This window comes from Nerophis ophidion, linkage group LG07 (genome assembly GCF_033978795.1).
Source record: "Nerophis ophidion isolate RoL-2023_Sa linkage group LG07, RoL_Noph_v1.0, whole genome shotgun sequence".
Classification (NCBI taxonomy): Eukaryota; Metazoa; Chordata; class Actinopteri; order Syngnathiformes; family Syngnathidae; genus Nerophis; species Nerophis ophidion.
The window spans coordinates 55,031,289-55,049,152 of record NC_084617.1 but is presented as its reverse complement, the minus strand read 5'-3'; the positions used below and the strand labels follow the sequence as shown (position 1 = coordinate 55,049,152).

Here is a 17,864-nt window from a genome sequence, read left to right as displayed (position 1 = left end):
GTGTTCTGGAAACAATTTAGTATGCATACAAATATTTGATTCTGCGGTCACATTTTTGCCGCTTCCTTCCACGCCACACATCACATGGGCCTGTTAGACACGCACGGTCATAGGGGGCAGGAGCAGCAGGAGCGTGTAACTTAAGTCATTCATTGATGTCATGCAAACAGGGAGGGGAGGCTAAAAGTTACATAACCTGGCTGTTAGGAATAAAGCTCCCTTGCCAAAGCACACTGATGACAACACGATGATGTAACAAACGCACATCATCAAAGTTGACGCACTGGCCAGACATTTTGGTCATGTTTATGGTAAGTTTCGAAGGATTTTGACGCTAACAGCTCCCTCTTTCCTTCTTTCCCCGAAGGCTACGGTGCATGCTCAAAATCACTCAAATCCACAGTAGATCATGAAAAAGACACGTTTATTTCCATAATTAACACATACAGTACATGAACATAAAAAGTGCATTATGCATTTAAACTACAGTAATGTACAGTACAAAAATTACTGCATATGTAAAGTATTGAAAAAAAAAGCATGGTTACAAAAAATAAGACGTAACCTAATGTGATCGTAGTTTAAAAACTGGATATGAGCGTAAAAGCCGAACAGCAGTAAGCCCCAAAACTCCCTCGAGTTATTTTTTGTCTCTCCCAAAATGTGCAAAACGATGTGACAGCATTTAAATACAATGATTGACATGAAGACTCCAATGGTGCCTTGGTTTTTGTTAGCAATTCGTTCCAGAAGGTCTGGCGTAGACCGAATCAAACGGAACCCCAGCACCTTTCCTCATTCGCAGGTCTCTTATTTTTATTTTTTTTTTACTTTTAAGCATATTTGGCCCTAAATTAAGCATTTACAGGCCTAAAAATGTCTGGAAGAAAACTAAAAATATCAATACTACAATAGTATTTATTGGCCACTGGATTAGATCAAAACCAATCAGAGTGCGCTGTTTAGTATCATGGCCACTGATTGGCTCAGCCACACTCAGCTCTTCTATACTGGATATAACATGTTATTTTTTTTTGTCTAGAGAGCTCTCATAATGTTATACTTATCAAGAAGGTCATATACAGTTATAGCCATTAAAAAATATTTGATTTATAATTCTTAATTTGCAGAAATAATTTTATCACTGCCAATTAACAGCGATAAATGAGGGAATACTGTAATCCAAATCCAATTCTCCCACACCCAAAAATATATTATCACAAAAACTTTACATAAAAGATCATTTTAGTTGTACATGCAGTAAACTATGCACAATACAGGAAAATTAAATTGATTAATAATTTAACTCCTACCTTTATTGAAGACCCTTGATGGCAAAGAGCTTGAAGGTATGTATGAGAGGTTCAACATCAGAAAATTTTCCATTTGTTGAAAGAGTGAAAAACCTCTCTCCCATACTTTGAGTTCGTTCTTAAATTAAATTTTGTTTCTCACTTTCTTTATCCAATTGCTGGCACTTGCAACTTTCTTTGGCCCCATATTGGCACTAAATTAAAAAAAACATCAACACATTGGATTTTTTGGTGACTGCATGAAATGATACACGGTCAAACGGACTAGTTTGGGACGTGCAGCAATAAACAAGACATTGTAAATAATGCGGCATAAACTTTTGGCAAAAATGGAAACAAAGTGTGTGTGGGCGGCTACAAAAACCAAGGTACCACTGTATATTGTACAGTTTCAGTTTGATGAGACAGCCGTAGAGCTTTGGTCTTTCACATTTTTTAAACATGACTTTCATGTTGGAAATCCTCAAGGATGACTTATTTTTTGAGTTGTCAAAAAAAGACACATATACCGTATATATGACATGAAATCTTGTCGTGTGTTGCATTAGACAGCTGCTTTGTGATTTCAAGCGACACAGCTTGATTGCGCTCCCATGATCACAGAGGGGAATGATGAGGTCGATAACATTACTTAAATGTTATTTTGGAAGATAGCTTGTTGTGTACCAAGTCAAGTATACACAATCCCAAAAAAAAGCAGTGCAAAGGAACAACATAATCAGAATGTATTCTGATAATTGTTGAAAACAGTGAAAAGCCTCTTTCTCTCCACTTTCCATTCACACACTTATTGCTTGGATTTACGTCACGTACGGCTCATTGAATATGCATGGTGGTCAAGCCAGCGTCTGTTGTCATCGCGTTCTAAGCGGCATTTAGCCATTCAAAAGAAAAATGCTCTTGGCTTGCGTTGTTTTCGGCTGTACAAACCGTTCAAAACGCAAAAAGGATAAATGTTTCTTTAGAGTTCCCCGAGAAGTAATAAGGAGGGCAAAAGAGTGCAAGATTTTACGAGACGACGACAAAAAAGTAGCACGCACTCTCGTACAAGGGAGACGAGTCAAAGAAGTCATGAGTTTGCAGTGATCACTTTGTTAATGATTGCTTGATTTATAGTACAGGCCAAAAGTTTGGACACACCTTTGTCTCATTCTATGCGTTTTCTCTATTTTCATGACTAATTACATTGTAGATTGTCACTGAAGGCATCAAAACTATGAATAAACACATTTGGAGTTATGTACTTAACAAAACAAAGTGAATTAACTGAAAACATGTTTTATATTCTAGTTTTTCTCTCGATGAGCTTCAATCAGTGTGTGAATGGGTGAATGTGGAAATAGTGTCAAAGCGCTTTGTTTTCCTTAAAAAGGTAGAAAAGCGCTATACAAGTATAACCCATTTACCATTTATTTATTTCAAGAGGTTGTCACCTGAAATGGTTTTTACTTTACAGGTGTGCTTGAAGCCCATTAAGAGAATGCCAAGAGTGTGCAAAGCAGTAATCAGAACAAAGGGTGGTTATTTTGAAGAAACTACAAACTCCGTTTCCATATGAGTTGGGAAATTGTGTTAGAAGTAAATATAAACGGAATACAATGATTTTCAAATCATTTTCAACCCATATTCAGTTGAATATGCTACAAAGACAACATATTTGATGTTCAAACTGATATACTTTTTTTTTTGCAAATAATCATTAACTTTAGAATTTGATGCCAGCAACACGTGACAAAGAAGTTGGGAAAGGTGGCAATAAATACTGATAAAGTTGAGGAATGCTCATCAAACACTTATATGGAACATCCCACAGGTGTGCAGGCTAATTGGGAAAAGTTGGGTGCCATGATTGGGTATAAAAACAGCTTCCATGAAATGCTCAGTAATTCACAAACAAGGATGAGGGCGAGGGTCATCACTTTATAAGCAAATTGTCGAACAGTTTTAGAACAACATTTCTCAACGAGCTATTGCAAGGAATTTAGGGATTTTATCATTTACGGTCCGTAAAGTCATCAAAAGGTTCAGAGAATCTGGAGAAATCATTACACGTAAGCGATGATATTACGGACCTTTGACCCCTCAGGCAGTACTGCATCAAAAAGCAACATCACTGTGTAAAGGATATCACCACATGGGCTCTGGAACACTTCATAAAATCACTGTCAGTAACTACAGTTGGTCGCTACATCTGTAAGTGCAAGTTAAAACTCTACTATGCAAAGCCAAACCCATTTATCAACAACATCATGAAACGCCGCCGGCTTTGCTGGGCCCGAGCTCATCTAAGATGGACTGATGCAAAGTGGAAAAGTGTTCTGTGGTCTGACGAGTCCACATTCCAAATTGTTTTTGAAAACAGAGGACGTGGTGTCCTCCGGAACAAAGAGGAAAATAACCATTCATATGGTTATAGGCGCAAAGTTCAAAAGCCAGCATATGTGATGGTATGGGGTTGTATTAGTGCCCAAGGCATGGGTAACTTACACATCTGTTAAAGCACCATTAATGCTGAAAGGTACATACAGGTTTTGGAGCAACATATGTTGTCATCCAAGCAACGTTATCATGGACGCCGCTGCTTATTTCAGCAAGACAATTCCAAGCCACCTGTTACAACAGCGTGGCTTTGTAGTAAAAGAGTGCGGGTACTTTCCTGGCCCGCCTGCAGTCCAGACCTGTCTCCCATTGAAAATGTGTGGCGCATTATGAAGCGTAAAATACGACAGCGGAGACCCCGGACTGTTGAACGACTGAAGCTCTACATAAAACAAGAATGGGAAATAATTCCACTTTCAAAGCTTCAACAATTAGTTTCCTCAGTTCCCAAACGTTTATTGAGTGTTGTTAAAAGAAAAGGTGATGTAACAGTGGTAAACATGCCCTTTCCCAACTACTTTGGCATGTGTTGCAGCCATGAAATTCTAAGTTAATTGTTATTTGCAAAAAAAAAAGAAAGTTTATGAGTTTGAACATCAAATATCTTGTCTTTGTAGTTCATTCAATTGAATATGGGTTGAAAAGGATTTGCAAATCATTGTATTCCGTTTCTATTTACATCTAACACAATATCCCAACTCATATGGAAACGGGGTTTGTAGAATATAAAACATGTTTTCAATTATTTCACCTTTTTTTGGTAAGTACATAACTCCACGTGTTCATTCATAGTTTTGATGACTTCAGTGACAATCTATAATGTAAATAGTCATGGAAATAAAGAAAACGCATTGAATGAGAGGGTGTGTCCAAACCTTTGGCATGTACTATACTTTTAACGTTTAGTATTTCCCATTTAAGTATCATCTTGATAATATTTGCATTTCATCTTGTTTTGGAGTTCTTAAAACGCTTGTTTGCTGCAAGTGTTTTGTAAACTACCAACTCGGTGAGTGTGAGCAAAACTTAAGATTCAAGCTTTTACAAAAGGCATCAATCATAAAGGAAACTGTTGACATCTATAGTTAGATTTTGATCAAGACAGGGAAAAACACGCGTACTCGTAAACGGCATGTGCAACAGCAACATGGCAGTAGATGCAAAGTTGCATCATGAAATGCAACCTTACCCCAGCAAAAAAAATGCATATTTATTTGCGAGAATCTTGATAGCAATTTCTTTGATTCAAGGCTTCCATGCCTTTTCAAGTTTCTATCCGTTTTGTCGTGTAGAACGGCATCTGGAGCACCAGATAGTTGGACATGTCTGGGAACGCGACCGACGGATAATCCTTTATCACTCGACAAATCTTTAGTCAAGTATAGGGATGGATTCCATCGCATTGTTAGATTTTTTTGCTCCTGTCTGCCTTTTGCAGGAAGATCTAGACCCCCTGTGTACTCAGTCCGCACGTTGCTTGCTGCACAACAGCAATCTTGGCTTGGTTGACCACCAATTTTTTTCACTTCTGGGAAGAAGTCACGTGACCGAATACAAGCAATAGAGTCGCAGGTCAATTTCATCACTGTACGTATACTTCAATCTGAGAACTGGCCTATGGCATCTAAAACAAGATACAATATAGGTGATAACTCTACAATTATGAACACTTTCACAACTACGGGATAGATCAGCTTTATCGATGCACAATACTAATACTTTGTACCCGACTGGTAAAAAAATAAGTGCTGATGGATACCATACCATATTTCAGTACACACAAGGTACTTTTAGGGCTGTGGGTTAAAAGGCTGTTCTCTTATCCTTCTGCCCAAAACGTTGTGCCTCTGGTCTCAAACATAAGGCACTTGTTTATCCAACTGATGACGGCTTGACTTGTCAGACACAGCAATATGACTTTCAGTGTCAAAAGCAGATTGGCAAACAATGTGGCGAATAAGTGAACACTTTATATGACAGTTGTGTGTCATTTTTTTACTACCTCGCAACAGCTCTATGACGAGTTGGAGTACCACCACCAAGCCCTGCTGGACGTGTCAGCTGGACGGCCAGGCAGACGTGTGCGGGTCCTTCCGGGGTTGCGTGGGGGTGGCGGGGGGCTCCCACTTCTGGCCGTGGTCTGGCTCCGGGGACAGCGAGAGGAGTAGTAGTGTTCCCGCGTCTGAGGAGCAGGCGGAGCACAGGTCTTCGGAGGAAAGGTTGAGGCAGTCTAGCTTAGCCAGCGAGTTGGAACGTTTCAGCCGGGATGACACGGTGAGGCCAGCCAGGCGCATCCGGGTCTCGATCTCCTGCGCCCGCTGACGCACCAGGCCTGGCTTTCCTCTCACGCTGCGCAGGCTGTCGCTGCTGGAGCTGCGTGTTAGGGTGGAGCCGTGAGGTGAGGTGGGGGTGCGCACCCCCGACCCCATTGCCCCAAACAAGGCTTCATTGGCGAGTGGAACCATCAGGGGCTCTAACCGTACTTGGCACGGTGTAGATGACTTCATATAAGCCGTGCTGATGCCCAACTCTTCCTCCTCCTCTGTGTGTGAGGTCTTCGTCTGCGTTTGGCAACTGTGCACAGGCTTCAGGGAGGGCGGACTCTCCTGGGTCACACCTGAAAGTCTCTCGAGTCTTTCCGCCTGGCGGCGCACTAAACCAGACCGCCGCAGCTCCACAAGGGTCTCCTTTTGCTGGCAGCCAGCCACAGCAGGAGTATCTTTGTCTAACATGGTCACCAGCTCAGGGGGCGCTCCTACAGACATCCCCCTTTCGGCATCCATGTTTACATGAGACATATCGCCACAGTCCTTCATCCCCACAATAGGTCGAGAGTCTGCCAGCTGCTGCCGTACAACAGGGACAAGTGTAGAGCAGAGGGAAGCGAAGCTGGCACAGTCGGAGAGAGACAGGAGTCCAACCGAACACTGGAGGTCTTCAGGAGAGGCCTGGGACAGCAGAGATGGGGCACTTGGGGAATGAGCAGGACTGGGCCTAAGGCAAGGATTTGAAATTGAAGTTGGCGAAACATCCTTTAGTAAAGACACGTTGGCTTCAAGAGGTGTGGCTTTCCCCTAAAAAAAATGAAAAAAGTATGGAACATCAGTACACACAGACATATGACAATTAGGGATGTGCCGATCAATCGGCCACCGATCAGTAATAAAAGATTTTCTTTAAAAAGTCCATTAATACCCCACCTCTAATTAATGCCTTTCAATGCCCCCGTGGCTAATATTGTATTTATTTTAAGTACCGCGGCTGAAAAGCTGGCAATCAATTGTGTATCTTCATACAGTGTGGAGCCACTCTCCTACGTAGATAATAATCACTTTCATTATGGCAAACACTGCATTTTCTAATTTAAGTATCACTATCAAAGTAGAAGCATGCAAGCACAAATCAGCAAAAATTTAAATTCAAGACTACATTTCCTGCAAATTGGGTGCATTTCATTAATTTGACCTTAAGATTTATTCTCATCTACCAACCTCTTTTGGCTATCTTTTTGACACTTACATGTCCCATGTAATGTAGCACAGAATTTGTAGGGTTTTTTTAGTAGATAATTAAAACATTTTTTATAATTTCAAATGTAATGTTAAATTCTATAACAGGCATGCAAAGAACTCATAAAATGTTTCCTATTTGGCAACTCTATCCTATAGCTGCGCCCTCTCAGGTAATGTAGTTCCGGTGTTGTTACTCTGTTTACATACGTCACGTCAAAAATATACCTTCTCCCTTCTCTTTCTCACTTTTGTAAGTGTTCCGTGTTCGGATTGTGATCATCCAGTTAAGATGATCAGCAAAGTAGGCAGCCGTCAACGTTGTAACTCAGAGAGTGAACGCAGGCGACAAGTAAGCTAACAAGATGACGCTAACTATGCTAACTAACAAGCTTGTTTGGGTGACCCTGATCGTCTCTGTCCTGCAATTCAGTACGGTGTTTAGGCAACAGGAACAGCAAGTACCTGCAGCTGAGGCCAGCGTCCAACAAATTTTGTTTACAACCTACTTTTTTGAAATATTTCATTCTAAAACGTCGTCAAGAGGGGAGGAGTATATAGCTAGAATTCACAAAGTCAAGTATTTCATATATATACAGTACATATTTTTATATATATATATACATACTTGACTTTCAGTGAATTCTAGCTATATATACACACACACACACACAGGTATGTATTTATATTATATATATATATATATATATATATATATATATATATATATATATATATATATATATATATATATATAAGAGAAATATTTGAATTTCAGTGTTCATTTATTTACACATATACACACACACATAACACTCATCTACTCATTGTTGAGTTAAGGGTTGAATTGTCCATCCTTGTTCTATTCTCTGTCACTATTTTTCTAACAATGCTGATACATCTATTTTTATATTGCTATTTTTATCTTTGGTATGAAAACTATTATGTAGCATAAGTTATTTTTTTTTTTTGGTTCTTTGTTGTTGCTATTTTTGTACTATGACATTCTATTATTGGATCATGTTGTACTGTATTTTAATCTTTTGTTTGTGATTATGTGATGTTTTTTGCCTGGACCCCAGGAAGAATAGTCTCCACTGCGGTGTAGACTAATGGGGATCCTTACTAAACTAAACTAAACTAAACTAAACCATCTCTGATGATGCACTGCTGTGTGGCACGCACAAAAGTGCTTTCATCAAATGCACTAGAGTCTGGAATCTTCCATGTCTCCCTAGCATGGCCCAAAACCGGTCAATCTATGCTTCCTGAGGAAGATCTTCACTGCCAAGCAATTGGTAGTCCACTACTTCTTCCCGGAGGCTATCCAAGTCCAATCGCAGCTGCGGTTTGGAACTTACAAGCGTATTTCTTCATCTTACTCGTCGTCGGCGTTGCCATGGCTGTATCTTCGTCGTTCTTCTGCACTCTTTAAAAGCCGTAGATGTTATTGTCCCATATGCATGTACAGTAGATGGCAGTATTGTCCCGTTTAAGAGTGTCACAACATTGCATCGGCAGACAAACTGCTTTACGGTAGACGAAAACGTGACTGCCGTTGTTGTGTGTTGTTACTGCGCTGGGAGGACGTTAATGAAACTGCCTAACAATAAACCCACATAAGAACTCGCCCTCGATCATTCTACAGTTATAACGTCATCGGGCAGGCTTGCTATTTATATTGTGGGAAAGCGGACGTGAAAACAGGCTGTCGACACGTCACTCAGGTCCGCCTGAAATTCGGGAGAAAATTTGTCCCGGGAGGTTTTCGGGAGAGGCGCTGAATTTCGTGAGTCTCCCGGAAAATCCGGGAGGGTTGACAAGTATGTTCCAAAAACAAGTCGAGGGCAAAAAAAGACTTAATAGTAGTAGTAGTAGTAGTAGTATTTAGTTTTTTTAATTATTGTGTACAGTATTATTGACTTTGTTTTTCTCAAACAATTGTATGTACTATAAGAACATAAGGATTAGTTTAAATATTGAGTTGATATTGCTAAACTTTCAATAGCACTTCTTATAAATACATTTGAGCATTAACAGTTAATACTTGTGATCAGCATTGGTATTGGCCCATCTCACTCATTGATGATCTGTATCGGAATCGGGACCATAATTCCCTGATCGGAACATCCCTAATGACAACACATATGCTGAAAAAAAACTTACATTGAGGTTCCATTGTGAGGTCAATCGGTTGTTATTGTTGCAATTCTCATTCAGGGTTGCCAGGTCCATGCTGTTAACCTCACTATCTACTTCCACCTCCACATCTTGGCTTTCATCTGCTCCCCCACCTCCATTGCCGCCCCCTGCATCGTCTGGCTGCATTAGTACCTCCATTTCTGCCTCCTCCTTTTGCACATCCTCTTCATCCTCTTCCTCTACTGTGCTAAACTCCAGTCGCAATCTCAGCTCCTCCAGCTGCTCTGGGCCACGACTGCATGTCTGGGCAGCGGTGGCCTCCGAGGTGGACCCAAAAGGGGGAAGCGCCAGACTTTCGCGCCCATCGAATGCTTCGTCGTCCAGCAAAGCATCTCGCTCGACATCCTCGATTTCGATGAAGACCTTCTCCATGCCCAGGAGAGGGGGGCCACGCACAGGCGTTGAGGGCTCACTGTCTAGCGCAGAGTCAGAGAGCCGGCGGAAATAATAGTTGTTGTAGGCGGGGTCGATTTCCAGGGCCACTTTTCGGCAAGGGGAGGGGCCTGCTGCGCCTTTATCGGGCAGCGAGTCTTCACAGCAGGGAGACATCCCTGGTTCTGGGGTGACGTGGTCTTCCTCCCCACAGCACAGAGCCAAACCCTGCTGGCCTTCTGCCATGTCACAGTCTGCATCTGGATGCCACAGCTTGTTGTGCCTCTGTTTGCTGAATGTATAGATCAAATATAAATCTGACAAATAGGGATGAGTTTGGAAAACTACACGCACATGTCAAGAAATTCAGTGTACCTCGCATCAAGGATGCCCTCGTACTCTGCTAGCTGCCGCATGAAACTTGCGTTCGGTCGTGTGATGCTCCTCTTTTCCTTGACAAAGTTGTATGCCTTCTCTAGCGACCAGCCGAACTCTTTCATTGCATAAGCAATGACTGTGGAGGCGGATCGGCTGATGCCCATCTTACAGTGAACAAGACACTTGGAGTGGTTCTTTCTGTGGAGGACAAAGTTAAAGTTGCGTTGACTACACTTTGTCATCTGTGTGAAGTTGTTCCCTCCTCATCCTCCCTTGCCCAAATTTCCCCAAGTATGTCCCCATCATTTGTGCTGCAAAAGTGTTTGTTTGTGCTTTTATGGTTTTTAAGTTATTCTGCATTACATTTTTCTAACTTGTGATGTCATCCAACCGAACCTATTAGGCTCGTAAGTTGAGGTACTACTGTTTTTACATTTATCAGGCACTTAGAGCATGGTTTAATTAGTCATTCACATTGTAACAATGAATAAATCGACATGGTCAAGACAAAGCATGGCTATTGGACTAAATTTCAATTAATTGAACAAAACAGATAAAATGTTAAAAAATGAAGTCAAAGTTAAGAAATAATCACTCAAAAACCCAATGAACTTCTGGAAGTATTGACTCTGGCATGATTTTCTCCTTTTGCTCACAATAACTAAATACTGTGTAAAAAAAACATGTCTGAATCTACTGATTAAATATTGTAGATGGGCCTGGGGGTTTGTGTTCCACGAGAACTCACTTTGCTTTAACAATGAAGTTGTACGTATCATTCCAATGAGCCAGCAGGTCAGTGGCCTCTTCATCGTACACACGTATGTTGTGATAACTGAATGTGCCTGGAAAGAAGTTGTCTATCTCCCTGGTAACATTGAGGATATAGCCCACCCTGGAGGAAGAGAGATAAAAGTAATTCCCCAACATTCTTTCTTACTCAGATCACAAAGTGAATATGTTTTGCATGCGTGGGCTATCACAGCCCCCCGATAACATCAAATAAATCACCCTGTCTCTTGGAGCTCTTCCAGATTGGAGGCATTCCATTCAGAGCCCTACAGAGAATGAAGAAGCAAACCGTCGAGACTAAGCATATTATGGCGCTTTTTGACAGTTCAGATTCAGCTGTCCTACCAGATAGACGTGGTCAAAGATAAGTGTTGCCTTGTCCATCTGGCCCAAAATCAACAGCATCTCGTTGTCTATGAACTCTTTGAATCCCTTAAGGTTGCAGCTCATGTGCTGCTCCAACTCAGTGCGGATCTGACAAAGAAAATATTATCACAAACAACCCAGTTTGCACCTTTGATACAGTCCTATGGCAGGTTTTAATTACAACTGTGCTTTGTATTTTTACACAAAATACAAACATATTTGCGTATATTTGTTTGGAGCTGCTCCCCTAAAAAACAATGTTGTACTCTACGTTCAAAGTAAAAACTGTATAATGAACAATCACTTCATGACCAACCATAACAGGTCTGGCTTTATATATCATTTCCCAGTGTTTTGTGTTTAGTTGAAGGGTCAGCACTCCATCTGCGCTTCCCCTGTGAAGCACTGATGGACACACCTACTTCCCTCTGTGATTAGGACACACACCTATTGACTATCACCATCAGAGTGCTTTATATGCCAGTGTCACGTCTTAGACAGAGCTGATGCAAGAAGTTATTTTTTGCATCTTTTTGTTGCCGTTAAGATCATTAAATTAGCATTTTCACCTTCACGTTTTTTCCTGTCTCTACATCTTGGGATCACGCCTACCTCCGACATGCACGTTTGTGACAAATCATCTACGAACATGTCTAGTCTGCAGTACATGTCGCAGTTTTTGAGCAAATTTCAGGCATGATAAGATGATGTCCTAAATATTTCCTGCACAGCAAACAGTTAAGTAAGCACACAATCATTTTCAAAATAATTGAAATCCACAAATAAGTTTTAATCAAATGGGAGTCATTGTTACCTGTTTGCATGTGACATTCTCAAGATCCTGGCAAGTCATGATGCTGCGAAGTTTGGATTTAATAAGGCACTCTGTCCTTTCTCTCTCTGAAGGCCTATCAGGGATTACATTTGATTTTGGTTCGACAAGCAGGACACAATTAAAAAAATAACAGCACAGTCAAATTCTCAGTTAGTCAAAAAGTAACCAGAATAGCCTTTATCAATGTTATAATGACTCACTTGTCAACAAACATGGTGGGCGAATCGGGGCGTGTCGACTCCAAGTCCTTCATGGTGTTCCATTCATTGATGCAGCTCTGCTCTGAAGCAATGCAGCTTTCATAGTATCCCATCCAAGTGAGAGCCATCCCGCCAGGGAAGTAGTTGTATCTGCGAGACACCTCACATGCCTTATGAAGCACCTGGAGAGCGGACCTAGTTCGCAGCGGTCGGGAGAGTGAAAAGGTCATTAACGATTGAAGGCAAACCAAAAGTTCTCATCCATATCAGCCTAATTATCAGACAAATGTGTTATGCGTACAACCCTGCATGTACATCGAAGTGTCAGCCGGTGGCAGACTGTGTTAGTCCTCTCAACCAGCAGCCCTTTAGTGTTGCAGCATGCAATCAGGCAATTTAATAATAATAATATTAAATTGCACTAATAAGGCGCCTTTCTGGTTACTCAAGGACACCATACAAAATTAAAACTATAAAATCAAATTGGATAAAAACGAAACAACAACAAAGATGGATAAGATAAGATGATTACAGTAAATAAGCAGTCAGGAATAGGTGTGTTTTGAGTCTTTATTTGAAGAGGGATATTGAGTCTAAGTTACGAAGGTCTGGTGGTAGAGAGTTCCAAAGATGTGGGGCAATTTGTTGTTTCATTAAATGTACATTGCTGAAGACTGTCACCATGGTACCAGAAAAACACTCACCACATGGCCTGCACTGACACAGGTTTGAAGACATGAGTCCGACCAGCCGTGTTCACAGTAAAGCCCCTGAAGAGCAAACAAAACAGATGGTCACTCTCCAAGGTGAAGTGTCAAGCAGTGTGGAGGAACATGACCGGCAAGTCTAAAGGGGATCTATGATCAAATTTGGTCTTGTCTTACTTATACGGGAAATGTTACAATGTTGAAAACTCCTGTTGAACCATGCCAAAGCATCAAATCATATGGTCAATAAATTTAGTTTGCAAGTTTCTGCAGTCATGGGGCGGGGTTAATATTTTAATCTAATCGTGGAATGTTGCATAGTACCAAGGTGCGACCTGTAGTGACATTACCGCTGCTAAAAGCAGCTATTTTTTATGAACTCTCTGAATCAATCAGACAGTGTGCAGGTGTACCTAATGTTGTGCCCAAGTGAATCAACACAATGGTTATATTATTGGGGGGGGGAAATAGCCGTGACAACTTAAATATATATTTCTTAACAGTGTACATTTTTAAAAGAAAAATGATGAAGCTTCTGAAGAGGGAGGGTTTGGTTTCATTTGCAATCTGGGAATGCCTCCAAAATCAAACATCTTGCAGCCACACTAAAAACCGGGAAATAAAAGTGACTGACTTATGGAGCAAGATTTACGCTGAATTTACACCAAAGTGTATCCAATACATTATCTACACAAGGTTTGTCAAGGGTAAGGGTTTTATCCGGCCCACGAGATTTGTTTGCTAAGTATAAAAATAAGCGGACACTTTTGAATATCTGTTTGTTTTAGATGAAGCTGCATACTGTATGTACAAAATATTTGACGGATGGAGATTATCACATTTATTCAGAAAGTATAAATAATGACATGAAGATAGAATATTATTTACCACAACATTTAAGTGTAAAAGAAAACATGATTTGTACATTTTCAGAATGTGCTTGGTCAATTTTTAAACAAAGAAAAACAATCTTAAGTTTCTAAGTTGTCATGCCATGATTTTACTACTCCAGCCCACTTGATAATAGATTTTCCTCTATGTGGCCATTGAGACAAAATGAGTTTGACACCCCAGATGCATACCACAGGGAAGATTCATATGTACACTAAAACAGTGTAGGTCCCCTCTTAGGAATACATTATTTGTGTATATAATACGCCAACAACTGGGATCACAAAGAGAGGTAACTTACCCATCTCCATCCAGATGGATTTTAGTGTCACTCCACAGAGGCAGCACCATGCCAATCGAACAGCTTTTGCTGGCAGAACAACATGAACAACATTATTTGCTATTTGCTACATTAGCCAAATATATCATCAATAGAAAAGCACAATGTGACTGAGAATAACAATGACAGAACAGCTGTTGGAACCATGCTTAAAGTAAAAATCCTACACACACACATACAAGTGTTATTTATTATTGCACATTTTACAGTCATCTCACCAGTCTTTGTTAGTAAAGTCGATTCCCAGCAGGATGTTCTCCTCCGTGTCCTGCCGTCCGCTGGTGTATAAAACTACCATGTATCGCACACGATCTAACCACGCACTCTCCAGCCGCACCGCCTACTCCGGGACACACAATGTGCATTCATTTTAAAGCCATGTTATAGTTTAATTCATGTTGAGCTGCCAAACCAAATAGCATGCAATATCAGTACAAAAAATGCCAGTTATAGTTCAATGAGTAAAATTGGTCAAATGAATAATACAATAAATCACTTTCCTGACACACACGCACACACACACACACACACAAACACACACACACACACACACCAGAAAACGTGTGGGTCATGCTCTAGAGTGTGTTCAAAGTTGCTCTCACAACTAATAATTACAGTGAACAAGTAGAGGATATTTACCACATAATATATATAGCATTCTAAAGACCAGGCTGTGCCAGAGTAGTCACTGGAATGTATGTGTTTGTTTATATGCATTATGATACATCAATGTTGTTTCTCACCAGTTTGATCCGGTCCTCTGAACGAAGAATGTTTATCATCACCTGCAGGTGTTGAGGTAAGTCACCTGTTAAGAAAGATAGATGGATAAGCATTTATTCATCTGACAATAGGGGGAATTATATGGTTGTAGTGCAGGTTTTTACATATAGTAACAGAAGTAAAATGTAATAAAAAAACAAAAAATTAAACAAATACAAAAATAAGTTGCCCTCTTAACATGGACCTAGTACCACGAGCCAAGATAACCACAACAAGCAAAAGTCTTAATTCCATCCTTCCATGTTGGTGTCACAACCGGTGAACAAATCATGTTAGTCAAGACAGGTTTTAAATTAATACAGCGTGAAACAGAAAGTCCACGTCATTTCTAGCCTTAGGTCCCAACAGAATCAGGAAAAAAGCTTTACTGACAAAGACAAATAAACGTGGTATATCTATAGGTGTGCTGATTGATCGTTCACCACTAAGTATCGGCCGATTTTCGTAAAAAAGGTTTGTGATCGCCATTGCCAATTAATGCAATTTATTGTCGATCACAAATGCCCATCCTCTCTGGCTGACACTATATGAATTTTTCATCCCCCGGCTCAGAAGCAGATAGCAGCTATGTTTGTCCGTAAACAGTGCGGAGCCGTTCCTCTAAGCCAGGGGTCGGGAACCTTTTTTCCTGAGAGAGCCACGAAAGCCAAATATTTAAAAATGTGTTTTCGTGAGAGCCATATAATATTTTTTTTAACACTGAATACAACTAAATGCATGCATTTTTAAGTAATTAGAAGTATAATAAGTCTCTTATTCTTTTTAATAACATTATTATTCTAATGTTAACCAAATATTACATCATACTTCTTACCATTAATGCGACATCTTGGACAGGTGCAATAGAAAACGGATGGTTGGATTAAAATGCATGAGAATGTTTTATAATTTGAACTTTATTTTTAACACTGTGATTACCAGTGGAATTATTAATTACTTATCGTGTTAAGCAATGTCAGCTAAGATTTATCTGAGAGCCAGATGCAGTCATCAAAAGAGCCGCATCTGACTCTAGAGCCATAGGTTCCCTACCCCTGCTGTAAGCTAATAACAACAACCTCTATTACGGCAAATAAAAAGCATTTCTTTGTATTTTAAATATCATTCAAAGTCACGTTTCGCACGGACTGTTTAGGTATTGCACAGCCTGTTTACGTCAGATCATACATGTACGCCCCCTGGACTGCAAATCACCGCTCTATCATATACGCTTGAGTTTAGAAAACTTTTTCGCCGACATAACTCGCAATGGCAGACACCGCAGAAAGCAATAGATGAGAGAGCCATAGCAAAACCAGGGAATTAAGAAGCGACGAAAGTTGTTTTAAGTTTAGGGAACACTTCACACTAAAATCGAAGAAAAACGCAGTAGTATGCAAACGTTGCAAAGTGGAGCTTGCATACCACAATAGCTCAAGTTCAATGATGTAGCACCTGTCAAGAAAGCATCTGATTTGAGGGACGTCTGGAGGCGAAGTAAGTCATCTATGATCAAATTTAAGCGCAAAAGTTGTGTTATTAAAATGAATGTTATTCATTATGATAACCAGGATGTGTTCTCTCACTCCCGCGAAGTTATCAAATGCCGCCAAAACATGTTGAAAACTAACGATGCTATCTGAGCTGTCGTGTTCAATTAGCCTTTCATTAGTAACCCTGCAAAAGTAGTCGTGCAAAGTTATTTGGGTTATTCAAGTCATGCAACCACATGTTACTTGGATAGCTTGCACTTGCTCCCACTATAGTCTCTGTAGAATGTAAGAGTTCCAAGTCCTTGTTCACAGTGGTAGGACTTATGTGCCATGTTCCTGTCAGGCATATTGAATCTGAATATGAAGTTGCACATTTCAAATGCAGTATTAAAGTCACTACCTAATCCACTCTTAATCTTTGATATAATGAAAACTGTTCTTGTTTTATTTTTGATACTAATATTATATTTTTATTTGAACTTTCTCAGTATATATTAATTTCTAAGTAATTGTGTGTGTGTGTGTGTGTGTGTGTGTCTGTATACACACACATACATACATATATACATATATATATATATATTAGGGGTGTAACGGTCCACAAAAATTTCGGTTCGGTACGTACCTCGGTTCAGAGGTCACGGTTCGGTTCATTTTCGGTACAGTAAGAAAAAAACAAAATATAAATTTTTTGATTACTTATTTAACAAATTTGCTATATCTTCCACCAAAAATAATTTTCTTAGTGGAATATTTGATGTGAAGTAATCGGAAACTTGGATAGGTCAATAATTAATAACATTGATTTTGATTCAATATTATGTTTTAAACAATGACAGTTTGAAAGAAAAAAAAACAGCTTTGTTTTATTAGTAAACGTTGCAAGTTTTTCTAAATTACATTTAGCCTTTAAGATTTTTTATTTCACTTTTGTTTATGTTTTTGTTTATTTTAATAGTATTTTTAGAATGTGCCTTGGGCCTTTAAAACATTAGCTGTGTGCCGCAAATGGCCTCCGGGGCACACTTTTGAAACGCCTGCTATAGATAATAAAAAATTAAATCTGATTAATCAAAGGATAAAAAGCAGAGCCTGGCTAAGCATGCGCGTTTATCACAACTCTCTCGCTCTCTCTGTCTCTGCCCCGCCCTCACGAATGTTAACGCTGTGTGCACCACTTTTTTTTTTTTTTTTTCAACCCCTTCTTAATCCTGAACGTGCATTGAAAATACACACAACCATAACTTAAAATGCCGGACATTCGAGGCATTTAAGAAACTCCACCTGGACAGCTCTGCAAAGAGGACATATCCCGTGAAAAGAGG

The 17,864-nt window shown here is 40.0% G+C and overlaps 1 protein-coding gene across 3 annotated transcripts in view; it reads right to left on the bottom strand.

Annotated features, from left to right (window-relative positions):
* Positions 1 to 407: 407 nt before the first annotated feature.
* The window catches only part of ssh1a (slingshot protein phosphatase 1a), a 52,989-nt gene continuing 35,532 nt past the window's right edge, over positions 408 to 17,864 (bottom strand). For 2 of the 3 annotated variants that reach the window (XM_061906549.1, XM_061906550.1), the window contains 12 exons: positions 15,028 to 15,092; positions 14,503 to 14,624; positions 14,246 to 14,314; positions 13,051 to 13,116; positions 12,347 to 12,541; positions 12,126 to 12,219; positions 11,291 to 11,419; positions 11,165 to 11,211; positions 10,902 to 11,048; positions 10,151 to 10,351; positions 9,368 to 10,067; positions 408 to 6,766 (listed from right to left, as the gene is read on the bottom strand). In XM_061906549.1, coding sequence (XP_061762533.1) covers positions 5,750 to 6,766; positions 9,368 to 10,067; positions 10,151 to 10,351; positions 10,902 to 11,048; positions 11,165 to 11,211; positions 11,291 to 11,419; positions 12,126 to 12,219; positions 12,347 to 12,541; positions 13,051 to 13,116; positions 14,246 to 14,314; positions 14,503 to 14,624; positions 15,028 to 15,092 — 2,852 coding nt within the window. In that variant the 3' untranslated portion in view covers positions 408 to 5,749. The remainder of the gene's footprint in view (positions 6,767 to 9,367; positions 10,068 to 10,150; positions 10,352 to 10,901; positions 11,049 to 11,164; positions 11,212 to 11,290; positions 11,420 to 12,125; positions 12,220 to 12,346; positions 12,542 to 13,050; positions 13,117 to 14,245; positions 14,315 to 14,502; positions 14,625 to 15,027; positions 15,093 to 17,864) is intronic. The other variant, XM_061906551.1, reaches the window with a different exon arrangement.